At 37.2% G+C, this 20,600-nt stretch overlaps 3 protein-coding genes across 3 annotated transcripts; all 3 read right to left on the bottom strand.

The window, feature by feature from the left end:
* Positions 1-1,547: 1,547 nt before the first annotated feature.
* LOC132851162 (extracellular calcium-sensing receptor-like) lies at positions 1,548-9,008 on the bottom strand. The gene is made up of 12 exons (XM_060877800.1): positions 8,854-9,008; positions 8,363-8,654; positions 7,448-8,228; positions 7,112-7,335; positions 6,893-7,016; positions 5,818-6,716; positions 4,537-4,706; positions 4,099-4,390; positions 3,124-3,939; positions 2,822-3,049; positions 2,552-2,675; positions 1,548-2,455 (listed from the first exon to the last, which is right to left on the bottom strand). The coding sequence occupies exons 2-12, from the start codon at positions 8,618-8,620 to the stop codon at positions 1,548-1,550; spliced, it is 4,824 nt and encodes a 1,607-aa protein (XP_060733783.1). The 5' UTR covers positions 8,621-8,654; positions 8,854-9,008.
* Positions 9,009-10,487: 1,479 nt separating this feature from the next.
* LOC132851161 (extracellular calcium-sensing receptor-like) lies at positions 10,488-13,733 on the bottom strand. Its single transcript, XM_060877798.1, has 5 exons — positions 13,607-13,733; positions 13,038-13,117; positions 11,795-12,022; positions 11,529-11,652; positions 10,488-11,395 (listed from the first exon to the last, which is right to left on the bottom strand). The coding sequence occupies exons 1-5, from the start codon at positions 13,731-13,733 to the stop codon at positions 10,488-10,490; spliced, it is 1,467 nt and encodes a 488-aa protein (XP_060733781.1).
* Positions 13,734-14,740: 1,007 nt separating this feature from the next.
* On the bottom strand, positions 14,741-17,985 carry LOC132851160 (extracellular calcium-sensing receptor-like). The gene is made up of 6 exons (XM_060877797.1): positions 17,786-17,985; positions 17,294-17,585; positions 16,338-17,147; positions 15,990-16,217; positions 15,775-15,898; positions 14,741-15,648 (listed from the first exon to the last, which is right to left on the bottom strand). Exons 1-6 carry the CDS (start codon positions 17,983-17,985, stop codon positions 14,741-14,743), a joined length of 2,562 nt encoding a protein of 853 aa, XP_060733780.1.
* Positions 17,986-20,600: the final 2,615 nt, after the last annotated feature.

The raw sequence follows: 20,600 nt of genomic DNA, 5'->3' as shown, positions 1-20,600 counted from the left end.
GTTTGGACTCTGCTGGTGAAGGCCAAGCATGATACTATTTCAACAGGTTAATGTGACACACACGGGTACTACGTCTATAACCAGGTGTACTGAGAACATAGTTAGTGGGACCTTTGTGTCACTTTCGAAGGTCTGGCAAACCGGGTCTGGAGAGAGAATCCAGGCACCGGTTAAAGCTTAATCCAGCTTCTGTGAGTTCAGGCCCTGATACAAATGTGACCAAGGCCCCATCTGTATGCATTTCCCTTGGTAGCTCTAACAATCAAGTCAACCTTCTCTTAGTTGCTCCTTGTTGGCCCTCTCAAGTTTGGTTTATGGACCTAGTCTCCCTCCAAGACAGCACTCCATGGGAGGTTCCTGTCAGGAGGGATCTTCTCTCTTAGGTGCAGGGGGGCACTCCTGCCACAAGATGCGGAAGCACTGGGTCTTGTCCCTGAGGGGGACAAATTACTAGAGGCAGGCCTCTCATCTGAGGTGATGGAGACTCTATTTGATGCTAGGGCTCCCACGACTAGAAAGCTGTATGCGCTGAAGTGGAGGCTTTTAAACCTCAGGTGCGATAAACGCTGTGAGGATGAAGTTCACTGCCTGTTCAGTACAGTGCTGGAGTTCCTACAGTCTTGTCTTCCTCAGGGCCTGTCGCTGTCTAGTTTAAAGGTGTACTAGGCCACCATCACTGCCAACTACAAACCTGTCCTTGGGGCCTCCTTGGGTAGGCACCCTCTGGACTCATGCTTACTGTGCGGTGCCAGGTGACTGAGGACTTCCTGCAGACTATGCTTTCCTTCCTGGGACCTCTCTGTGATCCTGGAGGGACTGCTGGAAGCCCCCTATGAGCCCATGGAGCCTCTGATTAGTTTCTGATCCTGAAGGTCTTAGCTTTGGCCTTCCTCAAAGAGTGGGAGATTTCAGGCCCTGTCGATTGCCCCGCCTGCTGTGAATTTTTCCTTGCATGTCCAAGGCTTTCCTGCACCCCAGGACAGGATATGTCCCCAAGGTGCCCAGGATGGCAGGTTGTCCAGTCATCCTACAAGCCTACTGTCCTTTACCCAATGTCCTGCAGGGCTATTATGGCCTTCCCAATTTAATTGACATGTGTATACACAGAGCTTCAGACACTATACAGTAATGTTACACAATAAGGATAGAAGAGTTACTTTTATTATGATAAGTCTTTGACATTGCAGTTACAAATGTCTATAGTGTGATAGCATGCATTAACAAGATATATTCTCTTGCATAAATTATGAAAAAATAATTTAAAGAAAATTACATTTTTGAGTGAGAACTGGATCAAAATATGGAAATCACATTAGTTATGTCAACATACTTGTTGTGCTAACCACTAACCATGTACAAATTGTACTGCAAAGTCAGATAAATACCAGTTCATTTACCACAATAAATTAAGTTCTGTAAATCTTTATGCAAAACAATTTTGAAAACTTTAATTTACATTAGTACATGTTCTTTAAACATAGCTTAGTTTAAATTTAAATTTAAATTTAAACATATCTTAGTATTGGTGAAGATCTGGAAAGCTATATTCATTTCACAGATACTTTACCCATCATTTGCTTCTTTGTATTCTTTTCTGGTTTCAGTATAATTATATAACACTTTGGAACAAATATGCAGAATAATAAACCAAAGCTTGATGCTAAAATGGCAAATATCTCTACAGCTACAGTGAATTTTCCAGGAGAGCTCACATAAGCAGGAATAAATGTGATCCAAACTGCACAGAATATGAGCATGCTGAATGTGATGAATTTGGCTTCATTGAAATTGTCAGGCAACTTCCGGGCCAGAAAAGCCAAGATAAAACACAAAAGAGCCAAAAGTCCTATATAACCCAGAACAGCCCAGAAACCTATAACTGAGCCTACATTACATTCTAATATAATCTTTTCCTTGTAGTAGCTCATATTTTTATATGGAAAAGGAGGAGATATTGTTAACCAAAGTACACAAATAATGACCTGTACAAGAGTGAAGGCGAGTACACTGAGTCTCTGCTGTAGAGGCCCAAACCACTTCATGACATTACTGCCTGGAAGTGTAGCCCTGAAGGCCATTAACACCACTACAGTTTTCCCCAGAACACAGGAGATACAGAGGACAAATGTGATCCCAAATGCTGTGTGGCACAGCATACAGGACCACTCAGAGGGCCTTCCGATGAAAGTAAGTGAACAGAGAAAACACAGAGTCAGAGAGAAGAGCAGCAGGAAGCTCAGCTCAGAATTATTTGCTCTAACAATTGGTGTGTCCTTGTGTTTAAAGAAAGTTACTGCAATGCAGATAGTAAACAAAGCTCCTAACAAAGAAAATGATACAAGAATGATTCCCATTATTTCCTCAAATGACAGGAATTCCACAAGCTTTAAGACACAGGTATCTCTCTTGTCATTAGACCACAGTTCAGGTGGGCACTTGATGCAAGATATAGAATCTAAAGGAAGAGAAGATAAATATTATTTTGATGTGAATTTTGCATCTGTTTTTCTGTTCTTGTGTGCATTATTTAAAAAAATATTATTCATTATACCAGTTATATTGCTGATTTCTCCCTCTGCACATGGAATACAGTCAAAACAGCAGATTGGCTTTCCTTTCTGTACAGCCTTCCTGGTACCTGGGGGGCAACTAGGACTACACACAGAGACTGGCACCTGCAAGTTACATTTTGTATGTAATTATAAAGCATTTTCTGATCATTTTTTAAATTGAATTTAATTAATAATAATGTGTTGTATTTATGAATATACAATAAAAATCTATATGAACATATTTGGATGGCATAAATATTTTTATTTACCTCTGCTTTGTTGTGGGCCCAGACTATACTGTTGTTGTTAATTGACAGCTGAAGGTGTGTTTGCAGAGAGGCATCATAGAAGCCGACTTTAACAAATACTGTTTTACCATCGTTACCTTGCTGCCAGTTCAGCACTTCATAACGTGCTGCTGGGTCTCCATTCTCATCAAAGAATACATCTTCTCCTGTTGTAGTCATGAAACGGATTTTCTTCAACTCATTCACTATCTAAAGGAACCAGTGCATACTCTTAATTTGTACTCTTAAGCATACAAATTATTAGTTTATTTTGTTGCACTTACCTTCCAGGGTTGCTGGTAATCTTCTAATTTTGTACATGCAATAGTACCTTCTTGTCCATTGTCCCTCTCTGTACAGCCATAACTGTTATGTAGGGCATAAGCCACAGCATACACAGCCTTATAAACATTATTTGCAATTCGTAAGTCTGTAACATCTGTACTACTGTTTTTAACTTGAGCAAGGATTTCATTGCTGTTGCACAGTTGTTTCATCTCAGTGTTTTCTTGTGTTACAAATTTACATTGAAATATGGTCTCCCAAACCTCCTTGTAAATAGGTTCATCAGAAGATGGATTAAGCTTTGTCAAAAATGACCCTAGGCCATTGATTTTAACATTTGGGATAGAAAAACCCACAGAACCTTTCAGGATATGTTTCCATTCAGCATTGGCAGTGTTTAAATCAGTGATCCAGGACTCACTTCCAATCCACTGAAACCCAGTCATGTTCTGCAAGACCATTTCCCTCAGAAGAAAAGCAAAGTCAGAGTATGCAACAAATGCTACAATCACTTTGGAGGTTGAAGACTTGATAATATCAACAATGCTGAGAATTTTGTCTCTGGAATCTGTCTTAAAAAATGCTTTGGAATATTCAATACAGATTCCCTCTTCTTTGGCAGCGCTGATAAATGAACTTATGCCATTTTTCCCATAGTCATTATCACTGCACACGGCCCCCACCCAGGTCCATCCAAAATGTTTGACGAGCTTTGCCAAAGCTTTGCTCTGATAGTAATCACTGGGAACAGTTCTGAAGAAAGATGGGTGTTTTTTTTTGTCACTTAGACATGCACATGATGCAATGTGACTAACCTGTAATAAATGTATTTGGTTTAAATATAAACTGTAGATAATACCACTTTGTATGTTTTCTTTTCATTTAATGAAAATTAATACAAATTGCCTACATAACATCCAGTGCAAGTGCAATTTCAGTTTAAATCATTTTTATAATTTGAAATTAAGATTTACCAAAGGAATTTGCAAAGGTCCCACTGTAGTAGAGATGGCAATAGTCGGGGTAGATGCAGAATGTCCTATAATTGCTTGAACAGTGTCAGGTTTGGAGCAGTGCACTGAAGTTGTATTTTCTCCATGACCATTCATTAATGACAAGGCAGCTCTTGTGGCCAATTCAGATGTTCCACATGTATCATAGATTTTATAACCCAAATTGATGCCAGGAAGAATATCACTTCTGTTGTTGATTTCTTCAATTGTAAAGACCATTGTTTGTGCACTTTGAAATTCTTTGAGGGTCAAACTGTAAACAACAATAATCATAATCTGCATATAATTCAACAATATATGTTTTTTAAAATTCACAATGAGAATCATTTTGAAATAGATTTTGATATAACCTCATTTATACTGAAAATATCCCAATGCTCTATCCTTTTGCCCCCTCACCTTGAACGAATGCATTCTCCTTTCTTGGGCCCTGAAGTAAATGTTCGTGCTGGCTGCTCCCATTTGCTGTGAAAGTTGAAGATTCCACCAATCAGTATATCCCCATCTTTACTGAGTTGAGGAGGATTGGGCAGTCCTTGGATGCTGCAGGGAGGATCAGCTGCTCTCACCTGAGTGAATAGAAGCCATGTGTGCAAGAAACTCATTCTCATCCCTCCCAAACCACCTAGACCTTTAAGCTTTTATATAATCTTTTTAACTCCCGCAATACCTAGACGTCAAGGTGGTGTTTACTTACGGATATGTACTGCTTCATTAATTTGCATTTTCCATAATACCTGTTAAAATACCAGATACTCCTTTTGTTTCTGTACTAAGAATGCTACTGAGTATAATGTTAGAGTAGTAGATGTACTGTATAGAGTAGGGCATGCCCCAAATTATACATGTGTATACAGTACATAAAAATCTACAATGGATTGGCCAAATTCTCTAGATTTCTCATTTAGTCCATATTGGGTCCTATCTTGATAATAACCTTTTTTAATGAATGTTTTAAGGTATCCTGTAGATAACCATGTCATGCTAAATGTCTCTATCATTCCTATGGTAGGTGCACTGATCTTAAGATCTATACTGTAGATTGCACATGACTGGTAAAGGAAAAATAACATTGTGTGTTCACCTTCTGCCTGTAACAAACAGAAGCAACCCAGAAGTAATATTTTATATGATTTTGTTCAAGTTTTTGCAGGCTTCTGCTGAAATTACATACTAAAACAAAAATGAGCCATCAAACCACTGAGTTTGCCACAGATATATCCCTTGCGTTCTGCCAGTTTTCCATACCTTAATATTAAACTGCAAGGGTAGAAAAATAGTCCCTTACTCTGCATGAATAGAGGAAGTTTTACTGATGATAGGCCTTTAACAATTTACTTACAAATATGTATCAAGTGTGTGACTTAAGATCTATTCTTTTTCACAGATTATGGAAATATAATTTATATACAATTATATTTTAGGAAAAACTCGAAATATATCGGAAAACATATGCTGGTTAAGTGACCATTCTTTTTGCACTTTTTACTACACATATGTTAATGGTACTGCAAAGTCAGACAAACTATACCAGTTTATTTACCAAAATTATTGAAATACATATTTATGCTATTGCATTTTAAAAACTTTAATTAATATTAGAACATGTTCTTTACATAGGTTCATATTTTAAAAACATCTTATTTTTGGTAAAGATTTGCAGAGCTAAATTCATTTCACAGATGCTTTACCCATCATTTGCTTCTTTGTATTCTTTTCTGGTTTCATCATGATTATATAACACTTTGGAACAAATATACAGAATAATAAACCAAAGCTTGATGCTAAAATAGCAAATATCTCTACAGCTACAGTGAATTTTCCAGGAGAGCTGACATAAGCAGGAATAAATGTGATCCAAACTGCACAGAATATCAGCATGCTGAATGTGATGAATTTGGCTTCATTGAAATTGTCAGGCAACTTCCGGGCCAGAAAAGCCAAGATAAAACATAAAAGAGCCAAAAGTCCTATATAACCCAGCACAGCCCAGAAACCTATAACTGAGCCTACATGACATTCTAATATAATCTTTTCCTTGTAGTATTTCATATTTTTGTAGGGAAAAGGGGGAGATATTGATAACCAAAGTACACAAATAATGACCTGTACAAGAGTGAAGGCGAGTACACTGAGTCTCTGCTGTAGAGGCCCAAACCATTTCATGACATTACTGCCTGGAAGTGTAGCCCTGAAGGCCATTAACACCACTACAGTTTTCCCCAGAACACAGGAGATACAGAGGACAAAGGTGATCCCAAATGCTGTGTGGCGCAGCATACAGGACCACTCAGAGGGCTGACCAATGAATGTGACTGAACAGAGGAAACACAGACAGAGTGAGAAGAGCAACAAGAAGCTGAGTTCAGAATTATTTGCTCTAACAATTGGTGTGTCCTTGTGTTTAAAGAAAATTACAGCAATGTAGATAGTTAAAGCTACTCCTAACAAAGAAAATGATACAAGAATGATTCCCATTAATTCCTCAAATGACAGGAATTCCACCAACTTTAAGACACAGTTATCTTTCTTTTCATTAGACCACAGTTCAGGAGGGCACTTGATGCAAGATATAGAATCTAAGGAAGAGAAAACAAATATCACTTAAACCATTTACGTAATTGCATTTCTATTTTTTGTAAGTTATACAACTGAAAGGGGAAAAAATGAATATCACTTGGGGTTATTGCAGTTCAATAGTACTTTTAAAAAACTAAACAAATATTGAAATATTTCTGGATCTTATTAATTATACCTGCTATATTACTGATTTCTCCTTCTGCACATGGTATACAGTCAAAACAGCAGATTGGCCTTCCTTTCTGTACAGCCTTCCTTGTACCCAGGGGACAACTTGGACTACACACTGAGACTGGCACCTAAAACCAAATTTTATACTGTGTATAGTTTTGATAACAACTCTATAAATTACTCAATATACATATTATCCTTATGTATAGATATAATTGTTAACCTCTTGTTTGTTGTGGGCCCAGGCTATACTGATTTTGTTAAATGACAGCTGCCGATGTTCTTGCAAAGACCCATCATAGAAGCCCACTTTCACAGATACCGCTTTACCATCTTCGTCTTGTTGCCAGTTCAGCAGTTCATACCTCGCTGCAGGGTCTCCATTTTCATCAAAGTATACTTCCTCTCCAGTTGCACTAGTAAACCGGATTTTCTTCAACTCATTCACTGCCTAAATAAAGCATTCCGAACACTTCATCAACAAATACAAGAATAGGATTTAAACAAGGATATACTGTTACACTCACCTGCCATGTTTTATTATCTGTTATGTTTGCACATGTAATAAGACCTTCTTTTTCACTCTTTAACTTTGAACAGCCATATGTGTTATGTAAAGCATAGGCCACAGCATAAACAGCCTTGTAAACATTATTTGCAACTCGTAACTCTGAAACATCTGTATAAAGATTTTGAACTTGACTGAGACTTTCATTTCCTTTGCAGATTTGTTTTATCTCACCATTCACTTGTTGCGGAAGCTTGCAATCAAATATTGTTCCCCATAGCTCTTTAAAAATATCAGCATCAGTAGCTGGATTAAGCTTAGTCAGAAATTCCCCTATGCCGTTAATTTGAGCTTTTGGTATAGCAAAACCCATTGATCCTTTCAGAATATGTTGCCATTCAGCATTGGGTGTGTTCATATCAGAGATCCAGGACTCACTTCCAATCCACTGAAACCCAGTCATGTTCTGTAAGGCCATTTCCTTTAGAAGAAAACCAAAGTCAGTGTATGCAACAAAAGCTACAATGACTTTGGAGGTTGAGGCCTTGATAATCTCAACTAGTTTCAGAATCTTTTCTCTAGGATCTGTCCGAAAGAAGGCTTTGGAATACTCAACACAGACTCCCATTTCTTTGGCTGCAATAATGAATTCATTTAAGCCATTGTTTCCATAGTCATTATTACTGCATACAGCTCCTACCCATGTCCATCCAAAATGCTGTACCAGCTTAGCCAAAGCTCTGCTCTGATAATAATCACTGGGAACAGTTCTGAAGAAAGACGGATATTTCTTTTTGTCACTTAAGCATGCACATGTTGCAAAGTGACTGACCTGCAATACAAAGAATTAATAAACTGTAATTTACTTAACTTTAATTATCATGAATGTTTTTGATTTACAATAAATTAGTAGAAATTATTTTATTGTAATTTATTCATTAGTAGAAGACACAAAAGAGGTCTCACCACAGGTATGTGCAAAGGTCCCACAGTTGCAGACATGGCAATAGACGGGCTGGAGGATGTTTGTCCTATGATTGCTTGAACTGTATCAGGTTTGGAGCAAGACACTACAGATAAGTTTTTCTCATTTTCATTAACTAAAGACAAGGAGGCTCTTGTAGTTATTTCTACTGATCCACAGGAATCATAGATTCGATATCCCAATTTTAATCCAGGAAGTATATCAGTTCTGTTGTTGATTTCCTCAATAGCAAATACCATTGTTTGTGCATTTTGAAATTCACGGAGGCTCAAACTACAGGGACAGGAAAAATAAAACTAATAAATCTTTTCAGTGAACCCATAAGCACTAGTACAGAAACAGGTTTATAAATACTGTAATGTAAATAATTTAAAATGTTTATAATCTCTTTTAAATAAATCACTCTTAAATGTTTGTTATGGTTCCATTTACCAAATTCAACCAAATTCAGATTCCACTTTTGTGGTCTCACCTTCTGCATTTTGGTTGTTGGGGCCCAGATGTGAAGACTTGTGTCGTCTGGTCCCATTTGACATGGAAGGAAAAGATACCACCAATCAGTACATCTCCATCTTTGCTGAGTTCAGGAGGATTGGGCAGGCCTAGTAAGCTGCAGGGAGGATCAGCTGCTCTCACCTGAGTGAATAAAATCCATGTGTACAGGAACCTCATTATCATCCCTCCATAATTACAATGATGGATGTTTATCCATTTATATAACCATTTGATTCCCAAATTAACCAGACCCTTGGGTGTAGGTTTACAAATTGTATTACCTCATTATTGTCCTCTTTTGTTCTTCTAATATACATAATCTCTTGGTGAGGTTATATCCTTGCATGGGTTTTCATACCATTGCTATGCAGATGACACTTAAGTCATCCTCCCTGCCTTCTCTCAGACTTTCATATTTCCGCTCACATCTCAGCATACTGTAGGTGGGAGACATCTCCTCATGGATGGGCAACACATTGGCTAAGATTTAATTTTTCAAAATTGAAAAGTTGTTCACCCCAGGTGATTTATCTCTTTGTCCGGATCATGTGCTCTCCCTGGACCCCTTTCTAATCTTACCTTAAGTCACTGCACACAACCTTGGGTTAACATGGACAATCAATTGTCCTTGTCCTCTCACATGTCAATTAACATGCTCTATTCAATTTCTTCTGCACAATCACATAAGGATTTATCCATTTCTATCTACTCAGTCTAATCAGGTGCTTGTTTAGCCCCTTGTAATTTTAAGACTCAGCTACTACAACTTGATCCTGGCAGGTCTTCCCCTGATTACAAATTGACCTCTGTAACTGATCTAGAATGCAGCAGCCAGACTCGTTTTTAATTTTTTTAAGTTCTCCCACACCATCTACTTTCTACACATTCTAATTGGTTCCCTGTAGCTGCCATCATCAGATTTAAAACACTGATGCTTGCCTACAAACCCAAAAACAAATCGGTACCTACTTACCTAATTAAAGCTCACTGCCTTCAATCCTCTTTCACTGCTTGACTGATAACAACCTCTCCCAGAGTATAAGGAAGGCATACATTATGACTCTTGTCTGTTCTGCCAGCTAGGTGGTGGAATAAGGTTCCTCTTGTCAACACTGGCCATCTTCACATGGTGTCTAAAGATCTACCTCTTCCAGAAGTACTTATATTAGTACATTAATTAAGAATGTGTTGGCTGTGGGCTTTTCTTTCTATATTAAATCTACAATAGAGTTTCTAAACCAATCATATTCTTATAGAGTGGAAAAGTAAAACAGTACCAGGATGTAATTATTGATAGACAAGTTCTGTATGTTGCTCTGAATAAGGGTATCTACCAAATGCCATGAATGTAAATGCAAATTAAACCCTGTCTCAAAATATATGTGAAAACACACCTCTATGTACTGTAATCATACTCAAAACACTAAACATTAATCATATGCAAATTTTACTGCAAAGACAGACAAAAGATAATAGTTTATTACTGCAGAGAAAAATGTAGACCTTTATACAAATCTATTTAAATTATTTCATTTAAATTAGAACATTCACATAAATTAAGGTAAATATTTTATACAAATCTTTTTCATTGTGGCTATTTAGACAATTCAATCATTTCACAGATGCTTTACCCATCATTTGCTTTTTTGTATTCTTATCTGGCTTCAGCATGATTATATAACACTTTGGAACAAATATACAGAATAATAAACCAAAGCTTGATGTTAAAATAGCAAATATCTCTACAGCTACAGTGAATTTTCCAGGAGAGCTGAAATAAGCAGGAATAAATGTGATCCAAACTGCACAGAATATAAGTATGCTGAATGTGATGAATTTGGCTTCATTGAAATTGTCAGGCAACTTCCGGGCCAGAAAAGCCAAGATAAAACACAAAAGGGCCAAAAGTCCTATATAACCCAGAACAGCCCAGAAACCTATAACTGAGCCTACATGACATTCTAATATAATCTTTTCCTTGTAGTAGTTCATATTTTTGTAGGGAAAAGGAGGAGATATTGTTAACCAAAGTACACAAATAATGACCTGTACAAGAGTGAAGGCGAGTACACTGAGTCTCTGCTGTGGAGGCCCAAACCATTTCATGACATTACTGCCTGGAAGTGTAGCCCTGAAGGCCATTAACACCACTACAGTTTTCCCCAGAACACAGGAGATACAGAGGACAAATGTTGTCCCAAATGCTGTGTGACGCAGCATACAGGACCACTCAGAGGGCTGACCAATGAACGTAAGTGAACAGAGAAAACACAGAGTCAGCGATAAGAGCAGCAGGAAGCTCAGCTCAGAGTTGTTTGCTCTAACAATTGGTGTGTCCTTGTGTTTAAAGAAAATTACAGCAATACAGATGGTGAACAAAACTCCTAACAAAGAAAATGAAACAAGAATGATTCCCATTATCTCCTCAAAAGACAGGAATTCCACCAACTTTAACACACATGTATCTCTCTTGTCATTAGACCACAGCTCAGGTGGGCATGTGATACAAGTTATAGAGTCTAAAGAAAGATAAAATTAACAGCAATTTAGCTATTTGCAACTGCAACTACTTGTGATTATTAACTTAATAAAACCTTTAAATATTTTTTTAATCTTGTATGCATTCTTGAATCTAAATACTATTCATTATACCTGTTATATTACTGATTTCTCCTTCTGCACATGGTATACAGTCAAAGCAGCAGATTGGCCTTCCTTTCTGTACAGCCTTCCTTGTACCCAAGGGACAACTTGGACTACACACTGAGACTGGCACCTGAAAACAATTTTTATTGTATATATTTATTAATTTATAATATATTTATAATTTATAATACAATTTATAATTTATAATATATAATAACTTTTTTATTATTATATTCTACACATTATATGTGTATAAAAATATTGTTATTTACCTGTGATTCATTATGGGCCCAGGATATACTGATGTTGTTAAATGACAGTTGAAGGTCTGTATTCAGAGAGGCATCATAGAAACCTACTTTAACAAACTCTATTTTACCATCTTTGTCTTTTTGCCAATTAACCAGTTCATACCTCGCTGCTGGATCTCCATTCTCATCAAAGTATACAACCTCTCCAGTTGTAGTGATGAAATAGAGTTTCTTCAACTCATTGAGTACCTAAATAAAGCATTTCAAATACTTCCATCATAAATATATTACGTATTGTTCATAAGGCTATATTGTTATACTTACATGCCATGGTTTGTTATCTGTTATATTTGCACATGCAGTAGGACCTTCTTTTCCACTTTGCCACTTTGAACAGCTATATATGTTATGCAGGGCATGTGCCACAGCATACACGGCCTTGTAAACATTATTTGCAACTCGTAACTCTGAAGCATCTGTATAAAGGTTTTGAACTTGACTGAGACTTTCATTACCCTTGCAAATTTCCTTTGTGTCAACAGTTTCTTGTGTGGGAAGCTTACAATCAAATATTGTCTCCCACAGCTCTTTGAAAATCGCTGCATCAGAAGCTGCATTAAGCTTAGTTAGAAAGTCCCATAGGCCTTTGATTTGAGCTTTTGGGATAGCAAAACCCATCGACCCTATCAGAAGATCCTGCCATTGCACAATACTTGGGTTTAAAGAAGAGATCCAGGACTCACTTCCAATCCACTGAAACCCAGTCATGTTCTGTAAGGCCATTTCCTTTAGAAGAAAACCAAAGTCAGTGTATGCAACAAAAGCTACAACGACTTTGGAGGTTGAAGCCTTGATAATCTCAACTAGTTTCAAAATCTTTTCTCTGGGATCTGTCCGAAAGAAGGCTTTGGAATACTCAACACAGATTCCCTCTTCTTTGGCTGCAATGATAAATTCATTTAAGCCATTGTTTCCATAGTCGTTATTACTGCATACGGCTCCTACCCATGTCCAACCAAAATGCCGTACCAGCTTAGCTAGAGCTCTGCTCTGGTAATAATCACTGGGAACAGTTCTGAAGAAAGATGGATATTTCTTTTTGTTGCTTAGGCATGCACATGTTGCAAGGGGACTGACCTAAAATAGAAATTTCATTAATGTGTAATTTACTTAACTTTAATTATTACGTATGTTCTCAGTTTACCATAAATATATTTTTATGGAAAAGAAAATGTTTTATTTACATAGAAATAAGAAGTCCTACCACAGGTATGTGCAAAGGTCCTACAGTAGCAGACAATGCAATAGAAGGACTCGAGGATGGTTCACCTATGATTGCTTGAACTGTATCAGGTTTGGAGCAAGACTTTAAAGATATATTTTTTCCATTTTCATTAACTAAAGACAAAGAGGCTCTTGTAGTTATTTCTACTGATCCACAGGAATCATAGATTCTATATCCCAATTTTAAACCAGGTAGAATATCAGTTCTGTTGTTTATTTCCTCGATTGCAAATAACATTGTTTGTACATTTTGCAATTCACGAAGGTTTAAACTAGAGGAACAAGAAAAATAAAACTAAATATCTTTTCAGTGAACCTGTAAGCACTAATACAGAAACAGGTTTATAAATACTGTAATGTAAGTCATTTTAAATGTTTCCGATCTTCTTTAAATACATCGCATCTTAATCATTGTTGCATTTCCATTTACCAAATTCAACCGAATTCAGATTCCACTAACGTCGTCTCACCCTTTGCATTTTGATTGTTGGGGCCCAGATGTAAAGACTTGTGTCGTCTGGTCCCATTTGACATGGAAGGAAAAGATACCACCAATCAGTACATCTCCATCTTTGCTGAGTTCAGGAGGATTGGGCAGGCCAAGTAAGCTGCAGGGAGGATCAGCTGCTCTCACCTGAGTGAATAAAATCCATGTGTACAGGAACCTCATTATCATCCCTCCGTAAATACTACGATGGATGTTTAGCCATTTATATAACCATTTGATTCCCAAATTAACCAGACCCTTGGGTTTAGGGTTAAGAAATCTATTACCTCATTATTGTGTAATGTTTCCTAAGAGGCACACATTTTTATTTTATTAACTCTATACTCATAAGTCTCCTTTAATGGTTCTTTGCTTTATGCAAATGGTTCTATGTAAATGTATGGAACCTTTTGGGACATTTTGTATACACACTTTATGTATGTGATTATCTTGTTGCAATGGCAACTGTTAGTCAGTTCTGGAGTTCTCAATGTTAATGTTTGGTAGCAAAAAAAGTAGGGAAGCACAAAGATATGAGCAACCAAAGCATGTCCAATAACGCAGGATTGTTGGTTCTACCCAGTTGTCTACTATGATGAGTACCTACCAAAAGTGGTCCAAGGAAGGACAATTGGTGAACCACTGACACGGTCATAAGAGCCCAAACCTTAATGATGCATCTAGTGAGTGAAAGTTAGCTTATCTGGTTGAATCCCACAGTCGATCTACTGCAGTACAAATTCCAAAAAAAAAGTTAAAGCTGGAAATGATAGAAAGGTGGCAAAAGACACAGTGAATTCTAGCTTGCTGCATACATGGCTGCAGAGCCACATAAAGGTTTGAAACTCTTTTTATCTCCTGTATTGCTAACATTATGGTATAAACAAGCATTATTAACTTATTGCTTAAGATGAGGACAAAGTTGAATTAAATATAGAACATTTTGTGGAAACCCAATTTTAAAAAATATGTGAAAGGGCAAATTTGTTATGTAATAAGGCTTCTTCCAGTGACCACTAACAATGTAAATGGTACCACACAGTCAGATGTCAGATGAACAGTTTTATTGAGTGCAGTTATTGATATTGTATATCTTTATGTAATGAATCTAAAAGGAGTTAGATTAAAATAGAATCTGCCTTTTAAACAAGATGCATAATTTAAACAGGTTTATAGCAAACATAGAGATTATTACATTATTTAGCAGATACTTTACCCATCATTTGTTTCTTTGTATTCTTATCTGGTTTCAGCATGATTATATAACACTTTGGAACAAATATACAGAATAATAAACCAAAGCTTGATGTTAAAATAGCAAATATCTCTACAGCTACAGTGAATTTTCCAGGAGAGCTGACATAAGCAGGAATAAATGTGATCCAAACTGCACAGAATATAAGTATGCTGAATGTGATGAATTTGGCTTCATTGAAATTGTCAGGCAACTTCCGGGCCAGAAAAGCCAAGATAAAACACAAAAGAGCCAAAAGTCCTATATAACCCAGAACAGCCCAGAAACCTATAACTGAGCCTACATGACATTCTAATATAACCTTTTCCTTGTAATACCTCATATTTTTGTAGGGAAAAGGAGGAGATATTGTTAACCAAAGTACACAAATAATGACCTGTACAAGAGTGAAGGCAAGTACACTGAGTCTCTGCTGTAGAGGCCCAAACCATTTCATGACATTACTGCCTGGAATTGTAGCCCTGAAGGCCATTAACACCACTACAGTTTTCCCCAGAACACAGGAGATACAGAGGACAAATGTTGTCCCAAATGCTGTGTGACGCAGCATACAGGACCACTCAGAGGGCTGACCAATGAATGTAAGTGAACAGAGAAAACACAGAGTCAGAGAAAAGAGCAGCAAGAAGCTCAGTTCAGAATTATTTGCTCTAACAATTGGTGTGTCCTTGTGTTTAAAGAAAATTACAGCAATACAGATAGTGAACAAAACTCCTAACAAAGAAAATGATCCAAGAATCATTCCCATTATTTCCTCAAATGACAGGAATTCCACCAACTTTAAGACACAGTTATCTCTCTTCTCATTAGACCACAGTTCAGGAGGGCACTTGATACAAGTTATAGAATCTAAAGGAAGAGAAAGGAATATAAATTTAGGTATAACTTAAATTATATTGTATGTATCAACCCAAACAAACTTTAATCTTGCTGGGTATGTTGTGCATTTTTTAAGCTAACCACTATAAATGATACCTGTTATATTACTGATTTCTCCCTCTGCACATGGTATACAGTCAAAGCAGCAGATTGGCCTTCCTTTCTGCACAGCCTTCCTTGTACCCAGGGGACAACTTGGACTACAGACAGAGACTGGCAGCTGAAAATAATTTTTATTGTATATAATTATTGATCATTTTCTAACACATTTATTGTACCCATAATCTTTTAATATAGATATTGGAATTTACCTCTTTACTGTTGTGGGCCCAGGATATACTGATGTTGTTAAAGGATAGCTGAAGATGTGTTTGCAAAGAGCTATCATAAAAGCCCACTTGAACAAACGCTATTTTATCATCTTTGTCTTCTTGCCAATTCAGCAGTTCATACCTTGCTACTGGATCTCCATTTTTATTAAAGTACACTTCCTCTCCAGTTGTAGTTGTAAAATGGAGTTTTTTCAACTCATTGACTAACTAAATCAAACATCGGACAATAATCACTTATTCTTAATCACATCAGTATGTATATATAAATATATAATATGTAATTATTTATTATATAAAATATACTTCAGCCTATATTGTTAAACTTACCTGCCATGGTTTGTTATCTGTTATGTTTGCACATGCGAAAGAACCGTCTTGTCCACGCTCATTCTTTGAACAGCTATATATGTTATGTAGGGCATATGCCACAGCATACACTGCCTTATAAACATTATTTGCGATTCGTAATTCTGAAACATCTGTAAAAGTATTTTGAACTTGACTGAGACTTTCATTACCTTTGCACGTTTCTTTCATCTCAGTATTTTCTTGTGTGGGAAGCTTACATTCGAATATTGTCTCCCACAGCTCTTTGTAAATAGCATCAGATGTTGGATTTAGTTTGGTAAGAAACTCTCTTAGGCCCTTGATTTGAGCTTTTGGGATAGCAAAACCCATAGACCCTGTCAGAAGATGCTGAAATTGTACAATGGTTGGGTTTATAGAAGAGATCCAGGACTCACTTCCAATCCACTGAAAACCAGTCACATTCTGTAAGGCCATTTCCTTTAGAAGAACCCCAAGGTCAGAATATGAGACAAAAGCTACTATAACTTTGGAGGTTGAAGCCTTGATAATCTCAACTAGTTTCAGAATTTTTTCTCTGGGATCTGTCCTAAAGAATGGCATTGAGTACTCAACACAGATTCCCTCTTCTTTGGCTGCAATAATAAATTCATTTAGGCCATTGTTTCCATAGTCATTATTACTGCATACGGCTCCTACCCATGTCCATCCAAAATGGCTGACCAGTTTAGCTAGAGCTCTGCTCTGGTAATAATCACTGGGAACAGTTCTGAAGAAAGATGGATATTTCTTTTTGTCACTTAAGCATGCACATGTTGCCAAGTGACTGACCTGCAATACAGAAATTTCTTTGTACATTTACTTTGTACATACATACATTTATTTTTTTAATTATGTTCATAATTCACTATTACAAGCAAGACTGTCTTAATTCAGAACAAAGTTTGAAAGTTTACACATGAAGAAAGAAGCCTTACCACAGGTATTTTCAAAGGTCCCACAGTTGCAGCAATGGCAAGAGTTGGGCTGGAAGATGTTTGACCTATGATTGCTTGAACTGTGTCCGGTTTGGAACAAGGGATTTCAGATGCATTTTTTCCATTTTCATTAACTAAAGACAAGGAAGCTCTTGTAGTTATTTCTATTGATTCACATGAATCGTAGATTTTATAACCCAATTCGACCCCAGGAAGAAGATCGGTTCTGTTGTTGATTTCCTCAATGGCAAATAACATTGTTTGGGCATTTTGAAATTCACGGAGGCTTAAACTGCAGGACCAAGAAAACAAAACTCCATATGTTTCTCATGAACACCATTAACACTAATACAATTACACGTTTATATAAAGTATGATGTAATGCATATAGAAAATATTTCTTATCTTCATAAAATGGATAGATATTGAACCAATGGTATCATTCCATTTACCAAAATTCAATTAAATAAAATTTCCCTTTTGTGCTCTCACCTTCTGCATTTTGGTTGCCAGGGCTTAGATGTAAAGACATGCGTTACCTGGTCCCATTTCACATGAATGGAAAAGATACCACCAATCAGTACATCACCATCTTTGCTGAGATCAGGAGGATTGTGCAGGCCTAGTAAGCTGCAGGGAGGATCAGCTGCTCTCACCTGAGTGAATAAAAACCATGTGTGCAGGAACCTCATTCTCACCCTGCAAAAAATACCATCACCATGTTATAGGCTTTTATATCTCTTTCACTCACTGAATTTACCACTCCCTTTGGTGTGGGTGTATCAATTGCATAACCTCATTATTTTGCACTGATTATTGGTTAGCAAAAAAGCAGCCTCACACCTCCAGGGTTGGGAATTAATTTCCCACCTCTGCTATATGTGTGGAGTTTGCCTGCTAGCACTTGCTCGCTACTAATTTAGAACAAAGCAGCTCTGTTAGTTATGAGTTTGTAATCACCATCTCATAGGACAAGTTTTGGAAGAATCTGAAGCAGGCGAATATCAGAAAAATAACAGGCCCTGGTGGGATTCCTGACCAGGTACTGAAATCCTGAACTGATCATATTGCTTCTTTACTTCCGTCTTCAACAAGTCATTAGCAAAGTCTGTTGTACCATCTGGGGGGCACGGTGGCTTAGTGGTTACCACGTTCGCCTCACACCTCCAGGGTTGGGGGTTCGATTCCTGCCTCCGCCTTGTGTGTGTGGAGTGTGTGGAGAAACTCCCCGTGCCTCGGGGGTTTCCTCCGGGTACTCTGGTTTCCTCCCCCGGTCCAAAGACATGCATGGTAGGTTGATTGGCATCTCTGGAATATTGTCCGTAGTGTGTGATTGCGTGAGTGAATGAGAGTGTGTGTGTGTGTGCCCTGCCTTGATGCCCAATGATGCCTGAGATAGGCACAGGCTCCTCGTGACACGAGGTAGTTCAGATAAGTGGTAGAAATGAGTGAGTGTTGTACCAACCTGCTTTCCTTAATGTGGTATGTGGCATGTGGTAGCCTAGTGGTTAAGGTGTTGAGCTACCAATCAGAAGGTTGTGAGTTTGAATCCCAGGTCCACCAAGCTGCCAGTGTTGGGCCCCTGAGCAAGGCCCTTAACCCTGAATTTTTTTTTTTTATAAAACAATACAATGGATAAAGGACACCAATATCAATCATAGCTAAAAACCTCGTTTCATTGCTTTAAGCCCCTTTGAATAACTAGCTGAAAAAATGTTTGAAAGCAAAATCTAAAAAACTAACAAACAAATGAAGAAAAAAAAAACACGTCATATTGTTTTACATCTTTAATGTGTTATAGCCACCAACAAAATTCAAGTAGATGTGCAGTGATACAGTATGATTGGATTTGATTCATGATACTGGCTTCACAATATGATTCCTGTGTATCCTGTAATGTGTCGGTTGTTGTGATCTGGAATTATTGGAGACTTCACAAGCATACAGTAGATGATTACTGGTAATCAAACAGGTTCTCTATGAAAAGAACACAGTTGGGACCAGTGTGCTATCTATATATATATATATCCAAGCTCAATGGGTTGTGCGGATTGGGACCCATTGTGCGCAATCAATGCAATTGCATCAGATGCATAATTTATAAAATGACGATTTCCAATGTGTAAAATGCACACTTCCATATTGGACATTGTCACATCATTGTCTACCATCTTTGCACACATATTTATTTGCCAATATTATTATTATTCAAATCTTTTTATTATTGAAATGCTCCAGAAACCATGTGTAGGTACAGTGCACAGCCCACTTGATCATTCAACAGCATTTTAATAGAATTAAAATCTAGTTGGGCTAAATTTGACTGGGCTATTCCAAAATCTCAAACTAATCCTTTGTCAAATTTAGTCTTTGGATCACCATTATGTTGGAGGTAAGATTTTTCTTCACTTTTAGCAGGTATCATATGTCTGCAGTTGGTGTCATAAAATAGATTAGTATCTTGAATAGACCCCAGGCCCAGCTGAAAAAAAGCAGCTCTATAGCAGGATACTGACAGCACCTTGGGTGTGGTGTTCTTTGAGTGATAAGCTTTCTATGTTTTTGAGCCAAGCATATTTGAACTATGTCAAAATATGATTAACTTTGGTCTCCTGGACTACTGATCAGAAGGTTGGAAGCTCAAATCCCAGGGTTAGCATGCTGTCACTGCGCGGCGCTTAAGCAAGGTCATTAACCATCATTTGCTTAGTTGTATAAATGAGATAAATGTTGCTCTGGATAAAGGCATCTGCCAAATGCCATAAATTTCCTTCTAGCAACCATATACTTTATCAGATATGTACTGTACTGTAAATAATACAATAGGATGTGGTCACGTTCAGGAAGTGATCAATACTTTTGATATTTCTGCAGCATTCCTCATAAGTTTTCTTCTTGTCGATTTGTTTATTTTGGAGTCATGGCCTGACTCCAAAGGCTTTCAGGGTGTTCCATGGTACCTCTAATGTTTTGACTCTAATGGCTCCAGCAGATGAACTAGTAAGATGTCCTATAGAAAATCAGCTAATCTTTATTTGGGGTTAATCATCATCATTGTATTGATGAAAGGTGGCTGATAATTAGATTTGAACATGAGTTTGGATGTCACTTGATGTAGACACAGGGCATTGTTATAAAAAGCTGTGTTAGGTTTTCCCTTTTTTACAAAAATATTTTCTATTTTTTTCAATTGTACATTTTTGCTTGCTATATTACATAAGAGGTTCTTTTATGTTACATAAACCTGTCTTTTTAAAAGGAATGTGTAGACTTTTTATCAGTTCGAATGTTTACTAATGGTAAATGG

The sequence above is a fragment of the Tachysurus vachellii genome, chromosome 9, assembly GCF_030014155.1.
Source record: "Tachysurus vachellii isolate PV-2020 chromosome 9, HZAU_Pvac_v1, whole genome shotgun sequence".
Classification (NCBI taxonomy): Eukaryota; Metazoa; Chordata; class Actinopteri; order Siluriformes; family Bagridae; genus Tachysurus; species Tachysurus vachellii.
Note: the sequence above shows the minus strand (reverse complement) of the source record. Positions and strands in the feature narration are given on the sequence as shown.